The sequence below is a fragment of the Tyto alba genome, unplaced genomic scaffold (assembly GCF_018691265.1).
Source record: "Tyto alba isolate M040663 unplaced genomic scaffold, T.alba_DEE_v4.0 Super-Scaffold_49, whole genome shotgun sequence".
NCBI lineage: Eukaryota > Metazoa > Chordata > Aves > Strigiformes > Tytonidae > Tyto > Tyto alba.
This window is the reverse complement of record NW_024881325.1, coordinates 3,568,474-3,587,050: the sequence shown is the minus strand read 5'-3', so window position 1 is coordinate 3,587,050 and position 18,577 is coordinate 3,568,474. Positions and strand designations below refer to the sequence as shown.

Genomic DNA, 18,577 nt, shown 5'->3' with positions numbered 1-18,577 from the left:
GTGCTCTTGCTACACAGCCCAGGGTGCAGCTGGCATTCTCTGCTGCCGGGGCACACTGCTGGCTCATGTTTGGTTTGCTGTCTTCAAGAGCCCCAGGTCCTTTCTGGCACAACTCCAGCTTGCAGAGTAGCCAGGTGTTATTCCTGCCCAGGTGCAAGACTTTGCTTTTGTAGTTAGATTTCTTAAGATTCCCGTTGGCTCATTCCTCTAGCTTGTCTAGGTCTTTTTGGATGGCAGCCCAGCCCTTGAGCTTGGGGTAATGTGCAGGGTTGTCCTGCAGGTTGTCTAATGAAGTCTGTCTGCATCACAACTGTGACTTGTTTTTCTGCTCTCCCTTTTCCTTTATTGACATCATTTTTGTTCCTCTGTTTAGATTTGCTTTTCTCAAGGGTCCTATGTGTATAAATTCTTAGCAAATGATCTCCATGTTGTGTGTATACTTGTTACCATCAAGACATGCAGAAGTAGAAAGAGGTCAGTTTCCCAACCAGGATGGAGGGAAGAGGAGAGAGAATTTCTAATTGAATAACCCGAGCTTTGCTGGTTTGAGAGGATTTTAAGTCATCCAAGGAACTCCTTGCCTCTTCAGAAAGCTTGTCATTAGATCAGATGTACTACAAGCTCGTAACATTGAATGTTTTTAACATTCAAATGCTGATACAAGATCCAAATAATTTCCTTGTGATCTCTAATAGAAATTACTATACAAAAATAACAAAATCCAGGCAATTTTTGTAGTATTCTTTGTATCTTCAGCTTTTTCTCTCACCGGTGAGAAAAAAAATTTCCCTATGTGTCACCTCACAGCAGCTGAATGTTCAAGATCTCTTTTTTAATGGCTTGAAAATAAAACTAAAGTGATTATCTGTTTCCAGCAGGCACAACAGTAAATGCTGGTACTTGTGTTGATTAGTTTTTAAAGGCTTTATTTCCTGGAGACAGTGGGCAACTGGACTTGTCCCAGAACTGGGGAGCTTTTCCCAAGTGTAGCTTAGGCACCTTCTACAGTATCCTAATAATCCTGTGGAGTTATGTGTATGTGAGTCTATTCTCTTTCACATTTAAAAAAAAAAAAAAGGCATTTTTTGCAAGTTTTTGTCAAAACCCAAGGCATTTTTATCTTGTAGCTTCTGGGCTTGTAATGTTGCTCTCTGCCTCTCATTTTGATAAATACCTACGTAGAATTAATTTCCTTTCCCCACTTAATCTTTTCAGAGTGCATTAATAGGTCGCTTGTGATTTTTATCAATGGTCTGTTATGAAATTGAAGTAGTCCTTTTACGGCTAGGAAAGAAACCATGCTGTTTTCAGATGTTGTGCATTCTAACCTGATCACTTCCAAGTGTGTGACCCACTTCCGTATTTACCTTTCCAAAATTGGTTTTCCATGTTGTTGCTTGTCTGAAGCTCTTCTGTAGAGGATAAGTAAAAAAAATAGCTTCTAGGAGGAAATCTCTTATAAGGAGAAATTGTTAAAATATGATGCTGATTTTGCTCTGAAATGCTTTGTGTGCATTGTGTGCAAGTAAGTTTGAACCATGAACGTGATTTCTGTAACTTCTGCTGTTAAGTCCTAATTTTTCTCATACCTAACACTTAGTGAGACTTAGCCTGGATTTTAATGCACACAGTAATAGAAGGATTATTTGATTCAGTACAAAAATCTACAATTTGGGATTTCTGGAAAGTTCTAAAATGAATAGGAATCTTTTCCTCTTTAGTATCAGGAATGTGCATCTTATTTCTCCACTTTTCATTTCTGGCTTCTGTGTAGGTCATGACATTTTTAATTTTGAGGGTGTTCTCATGTCTGGACTGGATGTCTTTGAAACAGAATAAAAGAAAGTAAAATTAAAAATCTGTAATACATACTTTCAGAAGGTCTCACTTCAGAAATTAAGAATATGCTCCAGTGAGGTCTTTAGGCTGTTTGTTTAAAAGCAGCTAAACTGGGGGCGATATGTAAGCCCTTAGTAAGTCTCACTTGAGCTTCGTACTTCTAGGGTCTGTGCTGAATATTAGTGCTGGACTGATGCGATGTCTTCTCATGATGCTAACTGCTTACCCTTTATTATTTATTATTACTATCTTGGAGATCAGCTAAAACTAATGATAGATTGCTTACTCCTTTCATCCACTGAATTTTCAAGCAGAGATTGCAGAAGCACTTAGTAGTGCAGGGTTTCTCCAAGGGACTCTGCAGAGAGCACATCTAACATGACACAGCCATGTTATGATTCAGCTACTTTAGAGATGTGTAATTGTTACATGTACAAATAAAATGGTAGGCATTCATAAAACGATTTAGATTACCAGTGAGAAGAAAATCTACTGCTTCTGCTTGCAGATTGGGTGCAGAATTTTATCATCAATATTTGTGACTGTAAGCTAACACACAAATGTGATCTGTATTTAATATTGTTGTATGTATTCAGAATGCACACCAGTGAAAATTTAGAATTTACTCTCTGAAATAGAAATAATTACTGTGCCACTGACGACACTACACTAAACAGAACTGTTCTTAATTTAGACTTATAAAATGTGGAGCCCATCTCTACTGGTAGAGGATGAATATCCTGACATATATAAAAAGTAAACATTAGGAGAAGGAAATTAATAGAAATGGGAATCTGGGCAAAAATTCCATGGTCTAAATATGAAGGCAGTCTAAGAAATTGCATAATAAATGGATCAAATAAGGCTAGGAAAGAAAATACTTCCATAAAATAAAAAGGGGTTGTGGTACAGATTTTAAAGTTGTAAAGATAAAACTAATGAAGTATTTATCAGAATTTTGCATAAACATTTCTAACAAAGCTGAATTGCAGTATTTTCTATTAAAGTATGATATGTCTGAGTAGAATGCAAGCATAAAGATTTTTTGCATTTTCTCATGTCTTAAAAAATATAACTATTAAATAATAATAATGATCTCTCAAGTCCTTAATCACTGAATTCTGCAAATAGACAGATTAAAATATGTAAAAACCTTAGCTATCCCTACAGGCCTGGATGGAGTGCTCCAGAATTTAATGGAGATTCCAGACAGAATTTTTATAAATTCCTCAGGCATCCTCTAAAATTTAGCACACGTGGTTGGAGACCCCTTTCTTGCCCCTCTGAGTGTGCGCATTGTGCCGCACTGAGAGAAGGTAACAGAAACTGCCTACAGTTGAGTAGTTGTTCAGACCCAGCTAGCAGCACCGTTCACTGCTTTTAATTTCGCAGTGGTCCATGGTGGTTGCTTGACATGAAGTTCTATACCCCATATAGGATCATCTAAGAGCAGTAATTCCCATAATCATGTGCTGAATAATCCTCAGTTTATTTTCAGGAGGAGCCTATTGATGCAAGTGTTGAGATGGAAGTCCAGGGGTTCCAGGACTATCCAGCTCCCCTCCTTTCTCCATGGGGACAGGAGAAGGGCCCAGGCCAAAGAACTGAGTCTAGAACTTCCTGGTTCAGCACATCCATCTGCAGCTGCCAGTTTCTGAGCTGCAGGAGCTTTGTCTGCAGGGACTTTGGATGTCATCCCACAAAGTTCTTCCAGCTCTTTCTTCTTACTACAAAGAAGAAGTCGTACTACAAAGCCCAGAGTGATTCCTGTCTTTTCAAACCCATGGCCTGAGTCACTTACCAGTGAATCAATAGGAGTTCCTCATTTTCCTAACATCTTGAGTAAACTGTCCTGTGCACTCTGATTTGTAGACTAATCTATGGTATGTATGGGCTCAAGTCATAAACTCGAGGGAAATTTTTGGCATGCATTAAAGCATGTGTTTCTCATACATTTAAAATAATTGGTGAATATGGGAGGTCAGATACATCTGTCACTGGATGGTGAAACCTCAAATATTTTAATACTGGAATATTGAAACTATTTTCTTAATAGAATTATCTTAAGAATTGTCTCTGTGTCTGCAAAAAGAATAAGCAACCCTGTAACCATGTTGATATTGAAACGCTTGAAAGAAAAAGTAACTATGCTCACATCATAGCAACAAGAGAAATCCATACATCGTTCTTTGTTGATGTATAATATAAAAAAAATAAAAATACTTTCTTGCCTGAGATGTTATAAATAATGTGAAGCTGTATGAGTATATTCTACTACAGATAATGAAATATGCAAAATTTGAAAACACTAATTATTAAATTACGTAATTTTCAAATAATGATTTTTAGACCAATTTCTGTAGAATCTTGAGAATAAGCTTCCTCAAGATACTTATTTTCTCCATTTGTTTTTCAAATCCTCCCTTTTCTGTGTACCTAGAGATCTTCCTCTTCCCAGTAGATCTCTTTCATCAATTCTGATACCACTTCACATTCAGAACTGTGTCAAAATAAAATAATTGCTGGCATAGATATGTATAGATAGATAGTTTAAAAAAATGGATGTTTTCACATTAAATAAAATATTTTGCACTAGAAGAAATATCCAGCTAGAAAGCAGCAAAATAACTAGCATTGCTGACCTTGTTTGTTGTTGGAGCTGATATTTAACCAACAAATATTTACACAGAGGTGAGGTTTCGCATATATATAACTGTACCATAGATGAAAAACATGAGTCATTGTTTAAGATCAAGTCTTAGAAACAAGGTGGAAGGCCCAAAAATATTTAGATACTAAATCTGACAACATGGAATTTGTGGAATGTATTTTCAATGAATAGACAGTTTAATTATCTGCTGTGTAACTGAAGTACCTTGGCTATGCTGTTACTTCATCCTAGCATGTATGTTTGTTTGCATAGGTACGTGCTCACCAGTTAGTTTTACCACCTTGTGATGTAGTGATCAAAGCCGTAGCTGACTACGTCCGTAATATTCAGGACACCACTGATTTGGATGCCATAGCAAAAGATGTTTTTCAACATTCACAGGTAAAGTGTAAAGCAAAGTAGTGATTTGGGGTTTTTTAAAAACAATTGTCCTATACATTTGTGCTGAACAACTGCATTCTGTGAAAGTAGTGTTTTGCATCAGTTGATAACAGGAATCTGTTGGTATATGCAGTGTCTTAGATAACCTAATTTCACTTTGCACACTTTCCAAAGGTAAAACTACTGCATTTACCCTCAGTGATGTAAAGTTAAATTCTTGATAACAAAGGGCTTTTGTAGTCTGGCTTTGTGCACTGTCATTGAGAATCAGTGGTACATGAAGGTAGTCTTTTCAGACTTTATCTCTACATGGATTGATATAATATTTCTTGTGCTGGAGTAGTGCTATAGTCCTCAAGGGTCCATAGGTGTTAATACTGTATGTGATATAGCATACATTAGCTACAGTACACTGCTGACCTATGGATGACATACCTGGATTTGCTCCTGACATATATGCTTTTTTTTTTTTTTTTTTTTATTTTAGTCTAGAACAGATGACAAAGTTACTCGATTTAAGAGAGCAGTTGCTTATTACTCGGCAACTAATAAACCTATGCCATTTCATCCACCACATTACCTAGGTAAGTAACTAAGGAAATAAGGCTTTTCATTTTGACTAAAACCTGGAATAACCCTAAATCAGAAGGATCTTATAAAAAATATTTATATTCTCTGGCAATTTTCATTGACCCTTGAATATGAGGTTTCAAAAGAAGGTTTTCACAGGGTATGTCCAGAGGTGGTGTTCTTCCCCCAAAAAGAGAACAACCTGGATTGATTTTCCTCTTAGCTATCTCTGTATCAGTTCTAGCATTAGGACACTTGAGAGCATAGTGATGTAAACAGCAGAAGTCTGGTGACGAGTTCCAATCATGAAGACAGTTTCTATTTCTATTCCATAAAACATATTTCCTGTTCCTCAATGGACTTAACTGACATGTTTTAGAAATCCCTTTCTAGTCTTTGTTTTTTTGATGGCATAACATACCATGCCACAGGTTGTTCTGGCATTGCACATTATTCTCAAGACTTACAAATTAACTGTGTGATCACAGGATTTGAGATGAAATTTTCTAAAGATTTTCAGTTACCACACTGGTATAAGAGATTTTTCCTTCTCTTTTTTTGGGAGTGGTATGTCTTTATTTGCATTCAGAGACCTGAATTAAAGGGCATTAAGGCTACTCAAGGTCAAATATTCAAATGGTAGAAAATGCCAGCATTATGTGTCTGTGTGACATTGGTTTTGCTGGCTTCTTCATTATGACATCTCATGGGCTTTTTTTTCTTTTAAGCTTCCTTTGATTACCAGATAGAATAGAAATGTGCAGTAATGAGACATACAAAGAACTGAGAGAAGGTGAGACAAGTAAAATAGACATCACAAGCTACAAAGTATTTTTATTAAAAGTCAAAAATGAGTAAAACTTACTTAAAGGCACACTAAAAAACAATAATGCAAACAGAACAAGAATAAGTAAACCATAGAAGTAAAAAGATAAAAAGGGTAGCATGTCAAATAGTGTTTTCATGACTGTTTGGGATTTTTTTATTGTTGTGTGTGTTTGTTTTTTGTTTTTTTTTTTTTTTTTTCCCCCTCCTCCCCATTTGCAATACAGCAGCCAGACCAAATCAGTTTGGTATGCCTGGGATAGTGCCACCATATGTTCCTTCTCAGATGCTTAACATTCCACAGACCTCACTACAAGCAAAACCTGTGGTAAGTATAGTCCTCTGCCCTTCTTGGGAGAAACCTGCTGTACTCATCAAATTAAAATCTAGTTGGGAAAGGTATATCTAACTTTTTTAGCATAGGTGTTTACCAATTGAATTTTAAGTCTGGAACTATGGTGACGCTGTAAATTCCGGTAGGACAATTTTTGTGGATGTTGTCCAAGATAGCTGAGATTTAACGTGTACATTTGGAAAATGCCATTTGATTAAATAATGTGTTTGTTTTAAAAGAAAAGCCTTTTTGTTACCTTCGCTTAAGAAAGGTCACTTTATTTTAGGCCCAGCAGATGTCCAATCAGGGTGGGGCCCAAGGTCAGGGTCCATACCCATATAGTCTCTCTGAGCCAGCCATCACCTTGGAATCAGGTGGAAAAAGTCTTTCTGAGCAGAACAACTACAGTAACATTCCTCACGAAGGAAAACATACACCATTGTATGAACGATCTTCTCCAATAAATCCAGCTCAGAGTGGGAGCCCTAATCATGTGGATTCAACCTATTTTCCTGCCTCTTCTACATCTTCATCCTCTGACAACGATGAAGGCAACGGAGGTGCAGTGAAGTAAGTTTTTCATGAGGATGTTTTCTTACTTGGCTTCTGTTAAAATAAATTTACCTTCAAAATTGTTCACCAGTATCCCGAAAGTAAGAAATCTGCAAATTAGTGGTATGATAGATTTTAAAAAAATAGTTTTAGGTCACTGTGACTGCAGACATCCATGGTTCGCTCTAGTCGCCTTGTTCCTTAACAAGCAAAAATCCAAGACCAAATAATGTGGTGTTTCTCCACTTGTGCCCTTATGTTTTATTGAAAGCAGGAGAGAGATATTTTGGTAAATGTCATAAAGTCTTTGAGTTCTTTACTTTGTATGAAAGAAATATTCCTACTTCACAGTATAATTCATTAAAATATCAGTAGCTTAAAATTATGAAACTTCACTGAATTTGTAGCATTTACACTTCCTAAATTTTGGGATTATGTGGCCTTGCAAAGAAATCTGGTGTGTATGTCAGAAATTCACCATTTATGACAGTGACTTTAGAGCCCTCATTGACAGGCTGTGTGTGGAACAAAGCAGCAGTGAAATTGGTTTTGCTCTGTTCTACTCATGTGCCTTGTTTACAGCAGAAGTATTTCTGACTTCCACTAGATTGTATGTCTGTCCTTGGCAATAAAGTTGTGAAGACTTTAATTACTGCTTCCTGACCTACAAAAAGGAAATTTGAACAGAGGGAGTTTGTGTTTACCTTTGTCTTGTTAGGTGTAGTGGCTTCCTGTGTGAGAATCAAAGCCCTGGGGCTTTAGCAGGTCTGTGATTGCCTCTAAAAGTGGGGTTGTGTATAATAGTATGTAACTACTGGGTATTAAATTCTGAATAGGTCTACAGTTATGCATGATGGCTTGGACTTCGCTTTTTTGATGCACGCTGTTAGCTTTAAATATTATCATGTGTTTTGCTTGGTAAATCAAGTAAGGTTGCATAGCTTCCATGCAGTGTGGAACTGGAAAAGTACCTACTTTAGAAAAATCCATATGAAATATTTTTCAGCATTTTTGATAGTGTTGCCTTATACATTTCATGCAATAAATTTTGAATAAGTTTAGAAACTGAGACCTAGCCGGTGTAATTTGTTGCAGTTTGGAGATACAGTCTTGTAATTGAGGGAAATTATTTGGCATGGTGACAAATACTTAAAGTTCAATCAAGAATTTTTCCTGCATGTACATTATCTAGTCATTGTAATATACAGCTTTTAAATACAATCCAAATGTTGACATAGTGTAAATGAATAAATGTCAGTATTAAAGTCTCTTCAAGACTCCTACAAATTGACATTTCTAATACATAGCATCCCTTAAAATGAGAGTCTCTGGCGCATAGTTCCAATAACAATCACCGAGGATTTATCACATTGTATCTTAAAAAGCACTTTAATATGATGTTTTTGTCTTGTCCTTCAGCCATGTCAGTGGGAACAAAATAGGCTGGGAAAAACCAGGAACCCAGTCAGAAAGTCAAACGCGTGGAGAGCTGGGAGACCAAACAAAGGTAATTCCTTAAGTTCCAAACGTCACAATTTGTTATTTTATATTAAAGTTTTACAACAAACTCTGAGTAGAATTTTCAATATTGATCTGTAGGATTTAATGTAAACTTTTACACCTCTTTGTGAATTACAAAACAACACCGTTAAAGTACAGTAAGAAGTTTTCAAAGGAATATTGTAGCGTATACATAAAAATGAAAATTAAATAAGAAGTGTTAGAAAATACCAGATACAAAAACCCAGCAACGGAGAAAACAATAAACTAGTTTACTCCTTAGCTAACAATCTCATTCTTAGTTATTGCCATCTGTGTTTACCGTAGTGCGTTATTTTGATTTTTACTAAGGAGTATAGCAGTGTAAGTGTCCGTGGGTTGAGAGTTCATGTCATATAACCTACAGGGTAGTGAGAAAAGCTCTTAATACACATTTCAATGCTAGCCACAGACTGTTATAGGTGTACAAAACTCGGCTGAGGACTAAAAGTCCTTTATAACTGCCTGGTAAGAATTTCACATAATACATGTTAAAGTAGTTCTGTGGGACCAGTTAGAATATATTGCTACTTAAGTAAGGAAGGATGGGATAACTAAGCCCTTGATAAAGATTTAACATTATCCTATTAAATTTCTTCAAGATTTAAAACCATTGTCAAATTAAGAGTATGATGGTCTGTATTCCAAGTCTGAACTACATTTGGAGAGAAGAATCAAAAGCATTTGTGTTCAATGTCTGTGCGTCTTTGTGATGGAACTGTATACCAAATGTTAATTTTCTGACAAAAAAAACTAATCATGAGTTAGTTACGCTATAGACAAATAGAATATGTTCCTTGTACATTTATTATAGAAATTTCAATAAACTTGGGCTTTGTGCTTAAAATATCAGGCTGATGATTTCATCCATCAGTAGTTATTATTTTTGCAGACTACGCCCTGTACGATAACAGTATCTGCCTGTGGGTTAGTCACCATATGCAAATGCTAATTCGAGCTATTACATTCCTTTCTTCTCTGTCTCACGGGCCATGTATGAAGGCCGGCGCGTCGCAGCTGCAGCCCTGCGTGTGTGCTGCGCAGCCTGATGTCCTGCGGCGGAGGGAGCTGAGCGGGGGAGCAGCCAGAGCAGTGGTAGTGCCTCCCCTGGAGCTGGGCGGTGGACGGGTGGGACATGCTGCACTGCATGTCTGGCTGTCTGTACATGCAGAATTAGAGCTGTATAAGCAGAGATTAAACTTTCCGATGCATACATGTGTGCAGTCTAACTTCAATGCATTCAATTTAACGTATAAATGCTTGTGAATTTTACTTGCCTATTTTCATTCAAAATCAAACCGTTTCTTCAGCCTTCAGTAGCAGAAGACAGTTGCATCTGTTGAGCATGACAAGGAGGATTACAAGTACATTTTGTAGATGAACTCATTTCCCAGAGAGGTATATATTAATGATTAAAAAAAGAAATATTTCCTGAAGAATTCAACTGAATGAGCTATGTGAATTTCTTAGGTAATTTAAAGCACTGAGAATCTGGCATAGATTAGACAGATAGCAGCAATCTTGACAGTCCTTTCACTTGACTTAAATGTCAGAATTCCTTGCTCATAGTTGTCTCACTGTGTGGTTATACATGACAAAAGTATGCTTGTCTCATTTGGGTGGATGTATATTACTAACGAGAAAAAAAAAATACTTTTCACTGTTGTAGTTCCTCACTTTCGGTGTTTGAGTATTGCTGGAGCAGCTCCAGGAAGAACCCAAGTAGTGCAAAAGGGGGGAAGGCATTGCTGTTGTTTGGGGTTTTTTTTCCATCTTCCCTCTGTGCCCCCGGTAATTGGCAGTTCTGGAAACTTCTATGTGGTCCAGTATCACTGACTTTTAGTTGTTGGGGTAGTAGAAGACAGGGACAAAACTGTTTAAACTGATAAAGAAATACTTGATAACATAATACAGATCTAATAGAGCTATTGCTCACATATTTATAAAACCATTCTGTATTAGTATATTGTGTTGAAGTGTTCTAGTTTATAGGTTTTAACAATTTCTTCTGTATACTTTCATTTTTATAAAAAAAATGAAGTCTAGATTACCTACTCTAAAATACAGTCTTTCAGTAATGTCTTCTTCAATGGTGTGCTTAAAATGTGATCTGAAAATAATGTTGCCCCTTTGATATTTTCTAGGGCATGTTTTTACTAATATATACCTTTCTGTAGGCTTTTGGACATTGTGTGGGTTTTTTTTTTGTTTTTACATGCAGGTTTGTATTTTTCATAAGAGCGAGCAAGTGAACAATCTGAGCTTGCTTGGGCCTATTTTTTATGTTACCTGTTCTATGGGATTTCATGGCTTTGGCCATTTCTGTTTCAGCTTTGTTTTTAAAGTCTTATGAAGGATGTGAAATTTTCTACACAAATTGTGAAAATACTCATGCATGAGGTATCGTCAAGTGAACAAATTAAATTTCAGTCTCAAAGTTTTTAATATTACTGTAATAGTTTATAGACACGAAACTATTACAAACTCTTAAGCTAAAAACAGCTTTCAGTTTTGAAGACAAGGACTTGTAGGAATGAAGTCTACTTTTTTAGGTAGTATCTGTGAGATTCACAACATAAATGCTTGCAAAAGGCTTATTCACCGGGAGGTTTACAGTATATTTTTTTATGCGTCATATTTATCATATAAATTTGTGAACTGCATTTCTAGAAATGGAATGAAATGCCACTTAAATCTTGCAGTCAGAAAATGTTGCCATTTTCTCTTTCAGTCTTCTTGGATAAGAGAATTTTATGTTTAAAGAAAAACCCAACAAAGCATTTACAAGGCTTTTGAGTTCAGACAGTATATTTTAAATGTCTTTAAATTGAACTGTGTAGTTTTTCCTGCTTCATTTAGAAATGCAAGCTGAGAAGCGATGTGTAGTCTAGATAAATTACAGACTTTCTGACTGTCAGTTAATCTATTTAGTTGGTAGTGTCTTAGAAATAGAGGTCATTTCCGTTTTAAGGTTGAGGCCATTCACATTTTATTGAGAGATCATCAGTCCCCCTTCTGTATTGTGCAACTAAAAAATAAAGAAAATAATTACCATTGCTGTTAATGCGTTTAAGCTTTACCATAATACTTATTTTTTTCAGTAATTTGCTTCTGCTAGCAAACAATGGCTGAAAGTTTACATTTTCTGATAATCTTTTAGCCAGCATTGGATAATGGATTCTACATACTGATACAACATGATGTGAAGATTTACTATTTTCATTGTGGGCGAAGAAGGAAATTTTTTGTTTCTCTTGGATGATCTGATATGTTTCCATACACATTCAAATGCACTTTATTTTGTGTGTTCTGTTATAGGCAGAAGGTTCCTCTAGTGCTTCTTCAGGAAGTCAGGCAGCTGATGTGAAAGGGAATCAAACCAGTAATCCACAAATCCCATGCCTGTTGTCAATGCCCACCAGAAACCACATGGATATTACTACCCCTCCATTACCTCCTGTAGCACCTGAAGTATTAAGAGTGGCAGAACACAGGCACAAGAAGGGGTTAATGTATCCCTACATCTTTCATGTCCTAACCAAGGTATGACATTTTAAAATTATGTACTGTGAAATAAAGATTCTGTAAAGATAATTGCACTTGTATTTCTGGCTAAAGAGTTTCATAAATTTACATCCTTCTTAATGCTTTGAGTTTTGGTCCATTTTTAGTGCTTCTAGCAATTTTTTTTCCCCTGTTTTCTAACCACTGATCTGGTCTAGTACATTGTTCCAATAAATATGACATGACTGTAATTAGAAGGGTTTACTTACAAAATTAATCATTTTTCCTGAATATATGTAGTTATTTTTATATCTCTGTATGTAAATGTGTATATTTCTGTGTATGTATGTGTGTATATATGTGTGTGTGTTTTTATTTAGAGTCCATTTTCATCTAAAAACTGTGTATGTGCTTTGGTGTCTGTGCTGTGTCTTTTCTGGTTTCAGTGTTAGATTGTTTTTCCTCTAAATCTGATCCCTCCCATCCCTGGTAGGTGGCCCTGATAGAAACATAGCAGCTATAAGAAATCTTCTTTGTATAATCCTAAAATGTAGTTATAGATGAACTTGATGATGCTCCAAATTTTTGTTCATTTTAGTTTGGCAGAACATTTCTGATTTTTTTTTTTTTTTCCTTGGTTTGGCTATTTTATGTGCTAGCCTTCAAATCTAAGGTAAGTTGCAATCATTTTCACACAGCCTAGGACTCTTTGCTCAGTGTGTCCAGTAAAAAAATGTACCTGAATGGACACATAAGGACACCTTGGAAAGCAGTGGGAGAGCTTCTTACAGAAATAGGGAGTGATAACCTTCCACTGTGTCTGGAAGCTGCTGAAGTCTGCTTTGTGTTGAACTGGGAGGAGCCAGAGCAGTGGTGTTCCTACACAGCTCTGTATTTGACTTAATCTAGTCTCAAAAGACTTAAGTTCATTGTTCTTTTTAAGTGCAATCAGTTGAGTCCCAGAACAAGACAACTTTAATCTTCCTCTTTAGTGTTCAAAGTGCTTAGTACTGGTCCTCGTACATCAATCCCATTTGATGTACATACTTGTAGAGCATCTAGCAAAATGGCACCATCCACATTCCTGTTAACTTATATTCATCTTAAAAATCCACTTCAGGACAATACGGAGCATAGACAGGGATCTATAAAAAGAAGTTTCTGCATCAAGGTTGAGGTTTGGATTTCCTATTTCCTGCGTATTTGTTTTGCACTGTAGCTTGTATTGCTGTCATGTTCTTTATCAAAGAAAAGGAGAAGAATCAAAAGGTCTATGAAGAGCAGTGATGCCAGTTCTGTTTCACACTTTGCATAGCCAAATATTCTCAGTACATTTAAATAATACTTGATGTTTAATCACAGAATCATTTAGGTTGGAAAAGACCTTGAGATCATCTAGTTCAACAATAAATCTAACACTGTCGAGTCCACCCACCCCTAAACCATGTCCCTAAGAGCCACATCTACATGTCTTTTAAATACCTCCAGGGTGACTCAACCACTTCCCTGGGCAGCCTGTTCCAATGCTTGACAACCCTTTCAGTGAAGAAATTTTTCCTAATATCCAATCTAAACCTCCCCTGGCACAACTTGAGGTCATTTCCTCTCGTCCTATTGCTTGTTACTTGGGAGAAGAGACCGACCCCCACCTCACTACAACATCCTTTCAGGTAGCTCTAGAGAGCAATAAGGTCTCCCCTGACCCTCCTTTTCTCCAGGTTGAACAACCCCAGTTTTCTCCCTGTGCTCCAGACCCTTCACCAGCTTTATTGCGCTTTTTTGGACATACTCCAGCACCTCAATGTCTTGCAGTGAGGGGCCCAAAACCAAACCCAGTATTCGAGGTGCGGCCTCACCAGTGCAGAGTACAGGGGGACAATCACTTCCCTAGTCCTGCTGGCCACACTATGACTGATACAAGCCAGGATGCTATTGGCCTTCTTGGCCACCTGGGCACACTGCTGGCTCAGATTCAGCTGGCTGTTGACCAGCACCCCAGGTCCTTTTCCACCAGACAGCTTTCCAGTCACTCTTCTCCAAGCCTGTCGTGTTGTGTGGGGTTGTCGTGACCCAGAACTCAGTCTTGTTGAATCTCATACAATTGGCCTCAGCCCAGCGATCCGGCCTGTCCAGATCCCTCTGCAGGGCCTTCCTACCTTCAAGCAGATTAACACTCATGCCCAACTTGGTATATTACATCACACAACGGGAGGAAACTAATTAAATGCCTGCATTTGAGAAATCCACTCCCAACAGAGGAAAAAAAGTCAATCTAAAGATGGTTGTATAAAAAATAAATCTGTATTACTTAAGACTGTTTTTCTTTCCCTACTCTCTGAAATGCTTTTGAACAAGTATGCACAGGGGACCTGAAGTATACCATGGGTACACTGACAGATAACCTGTTGTAAAATTATGGAATTCTTTATAAATTGGTATGTAGAAACCTTTTAGATATACCTAAAGTAGTGGTGTGTGAGTTAAACCTGACAATATCCTAATGTAATCACTCCAAGATGTCGCCTACAGTATTCATTGCTAGGACAGTTTAAATGTTTTTTTAAGTGAAAGTAGCAAAACAGAGCGGTTGCTTCTCAGTGTTTGAAATAAAGGCTGATACCTGGGAGCAATGTAGTAAAGTTAGTAATTTTCCAAGAAAATCTTTACATGGTTGGATAAACAGACACAGAAAACATAGACTGTTGCTGCTGTTTTGAGAGAGAATGTTGGAAGGTTCTTTCATGCCTTTTCAGAAAAAAGTATAAAATGCTAAACTTTATATACATTCAAAAACAACCTTGCTCATCTAATTCTGTTATGATTTTTTGACCAGGTCTTTTCATAATGTTGTTTTTTACAGTGAGTCCCCAGATCCTTGCACTGAAAGTCAAACGGGTGTTTTTAGACAGCATGACTGTTTTTAAAAATAACTTTCTGAAATCTAGATGAGCTTCAAATGTGTTTTGACTCTTTTTGACTCTCTCAAAACGTGTTAGTGTATTTTCATGTGTACTATTTCACTTTTCAAAGTATCCATATTTGAAGATCAGCATTTAGGTAATCCTCACCTGCAAGATAGTCCAGACAAGAAAAAAAAAGTGTGTGATGGAGAAGAGAAAGAGGAAAGCAACAGGGATAATCAGAACCTGGAGACTTACTGGAGGAAAGCAAGTAGATTGTAGGGTAATTCTCCCCTGGTGTTAACTTCACATACCCAAGATCCACGTTACTGCTGAATTACATTTTTCTTGACTAGGTGAGAATTATGGTGGAGCTGGATTGAGTTACCATGCATACCTAAATACTATAACGTGCGATATTTTTCTGCTTTCTTTCATGCAAAAGGGTGAAATCAAAATTGCCGTTTCTATAGAAGATGAAGCCAACAAAGACCTGCCTCCTGCTGCTCTCCTTTATAGGCCAGTTCGTCAGTATGTTTACGGAGTCCTGTTTAGTTTGGCAGAAAGCAGAAAGAAAACTGAAAGACTTGCTTTTAGAAAGAACAGACTTCCACCAGAATGTATGTACTTTAGAATCTGTTCTTTATTTCTCTTCCCTTTGCTATGTTTTTTATATCCATTTGTACTGTGGTTTGAATGAGAATAGTTGCTAAGATTTCATTGGTGTAGCTAATGCTGGAGGAATTTATGGCTTATTTGGTCCCATGGATAATAGCAAAAGATGTTAATTTGAGATTTTATTTCCTGTAGTTATTTAAAAACTGTAAATGTTATAATTTCTAAGCAAGCTCTGGGGTTTGTTTTTTAAAAATGTATGCTCAAGCTGCTGTCAAGCTTACAGGAAGTAATGTCAGCTTGTGATGTAATTTTCAAAGTATATGGCAGAACTTGATTATTGGAAACTTCTGTGCATATGCATACAAATTTGCCTTTTCCCTCTCCTTCCCCCCCCCACCCCCACCCCCGGCCCCCCAAAAAAGAGAGAGATGCATATGTTAAGTTCCCCTGTATTCCTTAACATGTAATTAAATATACTTCAGTGAAATCTGCAAGTGTGTAGTGTCATTCAGGTACTGGCATACAAAAACCTGGTTCAAAATCTGCAGATGTCAGGTGTAATGTAAGTAAAGGTAGACCTGGGTGAAGACAGACTGAACTTTTGCAGACTTGTCAAAAGATCCTTTTGCTAATTCAGAGGGATTAATGTTAATCTTCATATTAATCTGGAAATTGCCTTTTTAAGTCTTCTGCTTCCAGGAATTACTGTCATTCCATAAAATTCAACCTCCTTGTTCTAGAGTATTTTTCTGACAATGAAATGCGTACAAAGAAATGATTGAACTTTACAGTGGCATCTTATATAAAGGTTAAAGGAATGTTAAAGCATTAAGTGAATGGCAGCAGCAGTATTTATATATACATAGGAATCTGCTGTCACTAGACTAAATTTAAGAATCAGAGATTTAGAATGTATGAAAGCATCATTCACAGTCTTCACATGTAAAAGGATAAAAATAAGAATCAGTTGTAAACTTTATGTTCATTCCCTCCTGTTTTTAATTCTGAAATGTCTTTGTACATCCATAGTGAAGATTCTTTAATTTCACATAACGTAGTATTTCAGGTTACAGGGTTATTTCAGGATTAAAACAGTGACATTATTTGCAATATTCATTTATCCTCATTAGACTTCTGTCCTTAAAAGTGTACTATAGTGTAGTGGTAAAATAGCTGAATGCTGAAGGTCTGCTTCAGTTTTCAGAATGTTTTCATGTTACAAACCTGGAATGTTCTCTGTAGGCTACTGAGGAAAGCTATATAATCTCTATTTTCTCTTCATACATATGCTTTTCAGAGGTTTATTCTCAATGGAGGCTTAAGAAGTGCTACTGCTGACTTGATTTAGTTACAGGAGCTTGGGCAAGTCTTGCTGCAGGACACATTCAGCTACTGACCTCCTTCTCTCTTAGGGCTGACTATGCTCTTAAAAAATAATTTAAAAGATTGAATACCTGCCCAAAAGTCTGTTGCTTCACTGCAAAGCTAACAACGCTAGTAAAGATGGATTTGAGCCAAGATGCAAGCATGTGTTCTGGAAGGGCTGTGTTTCAGGAACACATTTATTTTTGTCACTTCTCTTACAAAGTAGCAAGAATTGGGCAAACTGTGCAAGATGCGAAGAGAGAATAGTGTCTTAAGTGATAAGAGCAGATTTCTCAGATCAGTTAGTCACACTTGTTAGCTCTTACTGACTTTTCTGAGGATCCAGACTGTAGTGAACTAGTGATGCTGATTCTCCTTCAGTGTATTAATTTTTTTGCTGCCCTCAAAAATTAGTAAGTTATGAAACACTGTAATTAAGACAATTAAGAGAAAATGTAAGAATTAAAAGATGTTAAGAGAATTAAGAAATTAATTTAAAGAAATTTACATTGTCCGTAAGATTTATGTAGAGGGGTAATGAATGTATTAATATCTAAAATCCTGTCATCTTTGTTGTATAAACCATAACACTGGCAACAAAATAATTGTACATGAGTAATTTGCAAGTATATTGCATGCGTGGGTTATAGGAGGCTATGAAAAATGCATCATAAACTAGCATGTTTATTAATAATACTAAGTATATTGGCAGCAGGATAATTGATCTTTCGTAAAATGGATGACTTCCTGTCTTTTATATGATTATTTTTATGTAGTTGAAAAGCCAGTGAAAATCAACAGATCTATTAGAAGAGGTAGTCAGTGAGGTTCTTCATGATAATTGTCTGCTAAGTAATGTCTTTACTGTACATGTCCTCGTGTCTGCTCAGAGAGGATATGAGAAGCTGAATCACAAAGTCCTTGATTGTGCTTTTGCTGGCAAGGGCATTGCATGGGCTGCGCTGCCCTTCCTTCTGAGGAGATGGAAACGGTGTCTAACTTGCTCTTCTTTTGAAGCTCTGGAAGTAGTTAGTTCCCATGTTATTATAGATACTTATATGTAGATGAAGCCATCTGCCTTTTCCACTCTGTGGAAAAACACACTTGTATAAGCTGCCATAACTCCTAGTTGAATCCAAAGGTTTGTTGTTTTAAGCCTAGCCACCTTGTGATGTACTGTTCTCCATCAAGGATGTATTCAACTGATGCTTGGTTCTGCCAAAAGGAAAGCTGTATCTTGGGCAGTAGCCCTTTCGCAAAACCAAGCATGCTTAGCTCAAGCTGTGCTGTCAGTAAAGATTATAAGGTTAAAAATTATGCTTGATTAATCTGCATTAGCTAGCTCATCTCTTAGTGGTATTGGACACCTCACACCTCACGTTCAGTTCATGGAAAAAAAAATGAAAAGAGAATACCAAAACCACCTGAGCTGTAGGTAGCAACAAGGACTCTAACAGGTTGAGTGTGCAGGATGCTGTT

At 36.9% G+C, this 18,577-nt stretch overlaps 1 protein-coding gene across 5 annotated transcripts in view; it reads left to right on the top strand.

The window, feature by feature from the left end:
* FAM120A (family with sequence similarity 120A) overlaps positions 1-18,577 on the top strand; it is a 55,573-nt gene that overhangs the window by 16,098 nt on the left and 20,898 nt on the right. For 3 of the 5 annotated variants that reach the window (XM_042806977.1, XM_042806973.1, XM_042806975.1), the window contains exons 4-10: positions 4,763-4,891; positions 5,379-5,475; positions 6,514-6,614; positions 6,907-7,190; positions 8,592-8,679; positions 12,030-12,254; positions 15,561-15,735. In XM_042806977.1, the coding sequence (XP_042662911.1) occupies positions 4,763-4,891; positions 5,379-5,475; positions 6,514-6,614; positions 6,907-7,190; positions 8,592-8,679; positions 12,030-12,254; positions 15,561-15,735 (1,099 nt within the window). The remainder of the gene's footprint in view (positions 1-4,762; positions 4,892-5,378; positions 5,476-6,513; positions 6,615-6,906; positions 7,191-8,591; positions 8,680-12,029; positions 12,255-15,560; positions 15,736-18,577) is intronic. The other 2 variants (XM_042806976.1, XM_042806974.1) reach the window with 1 other exon arrangement.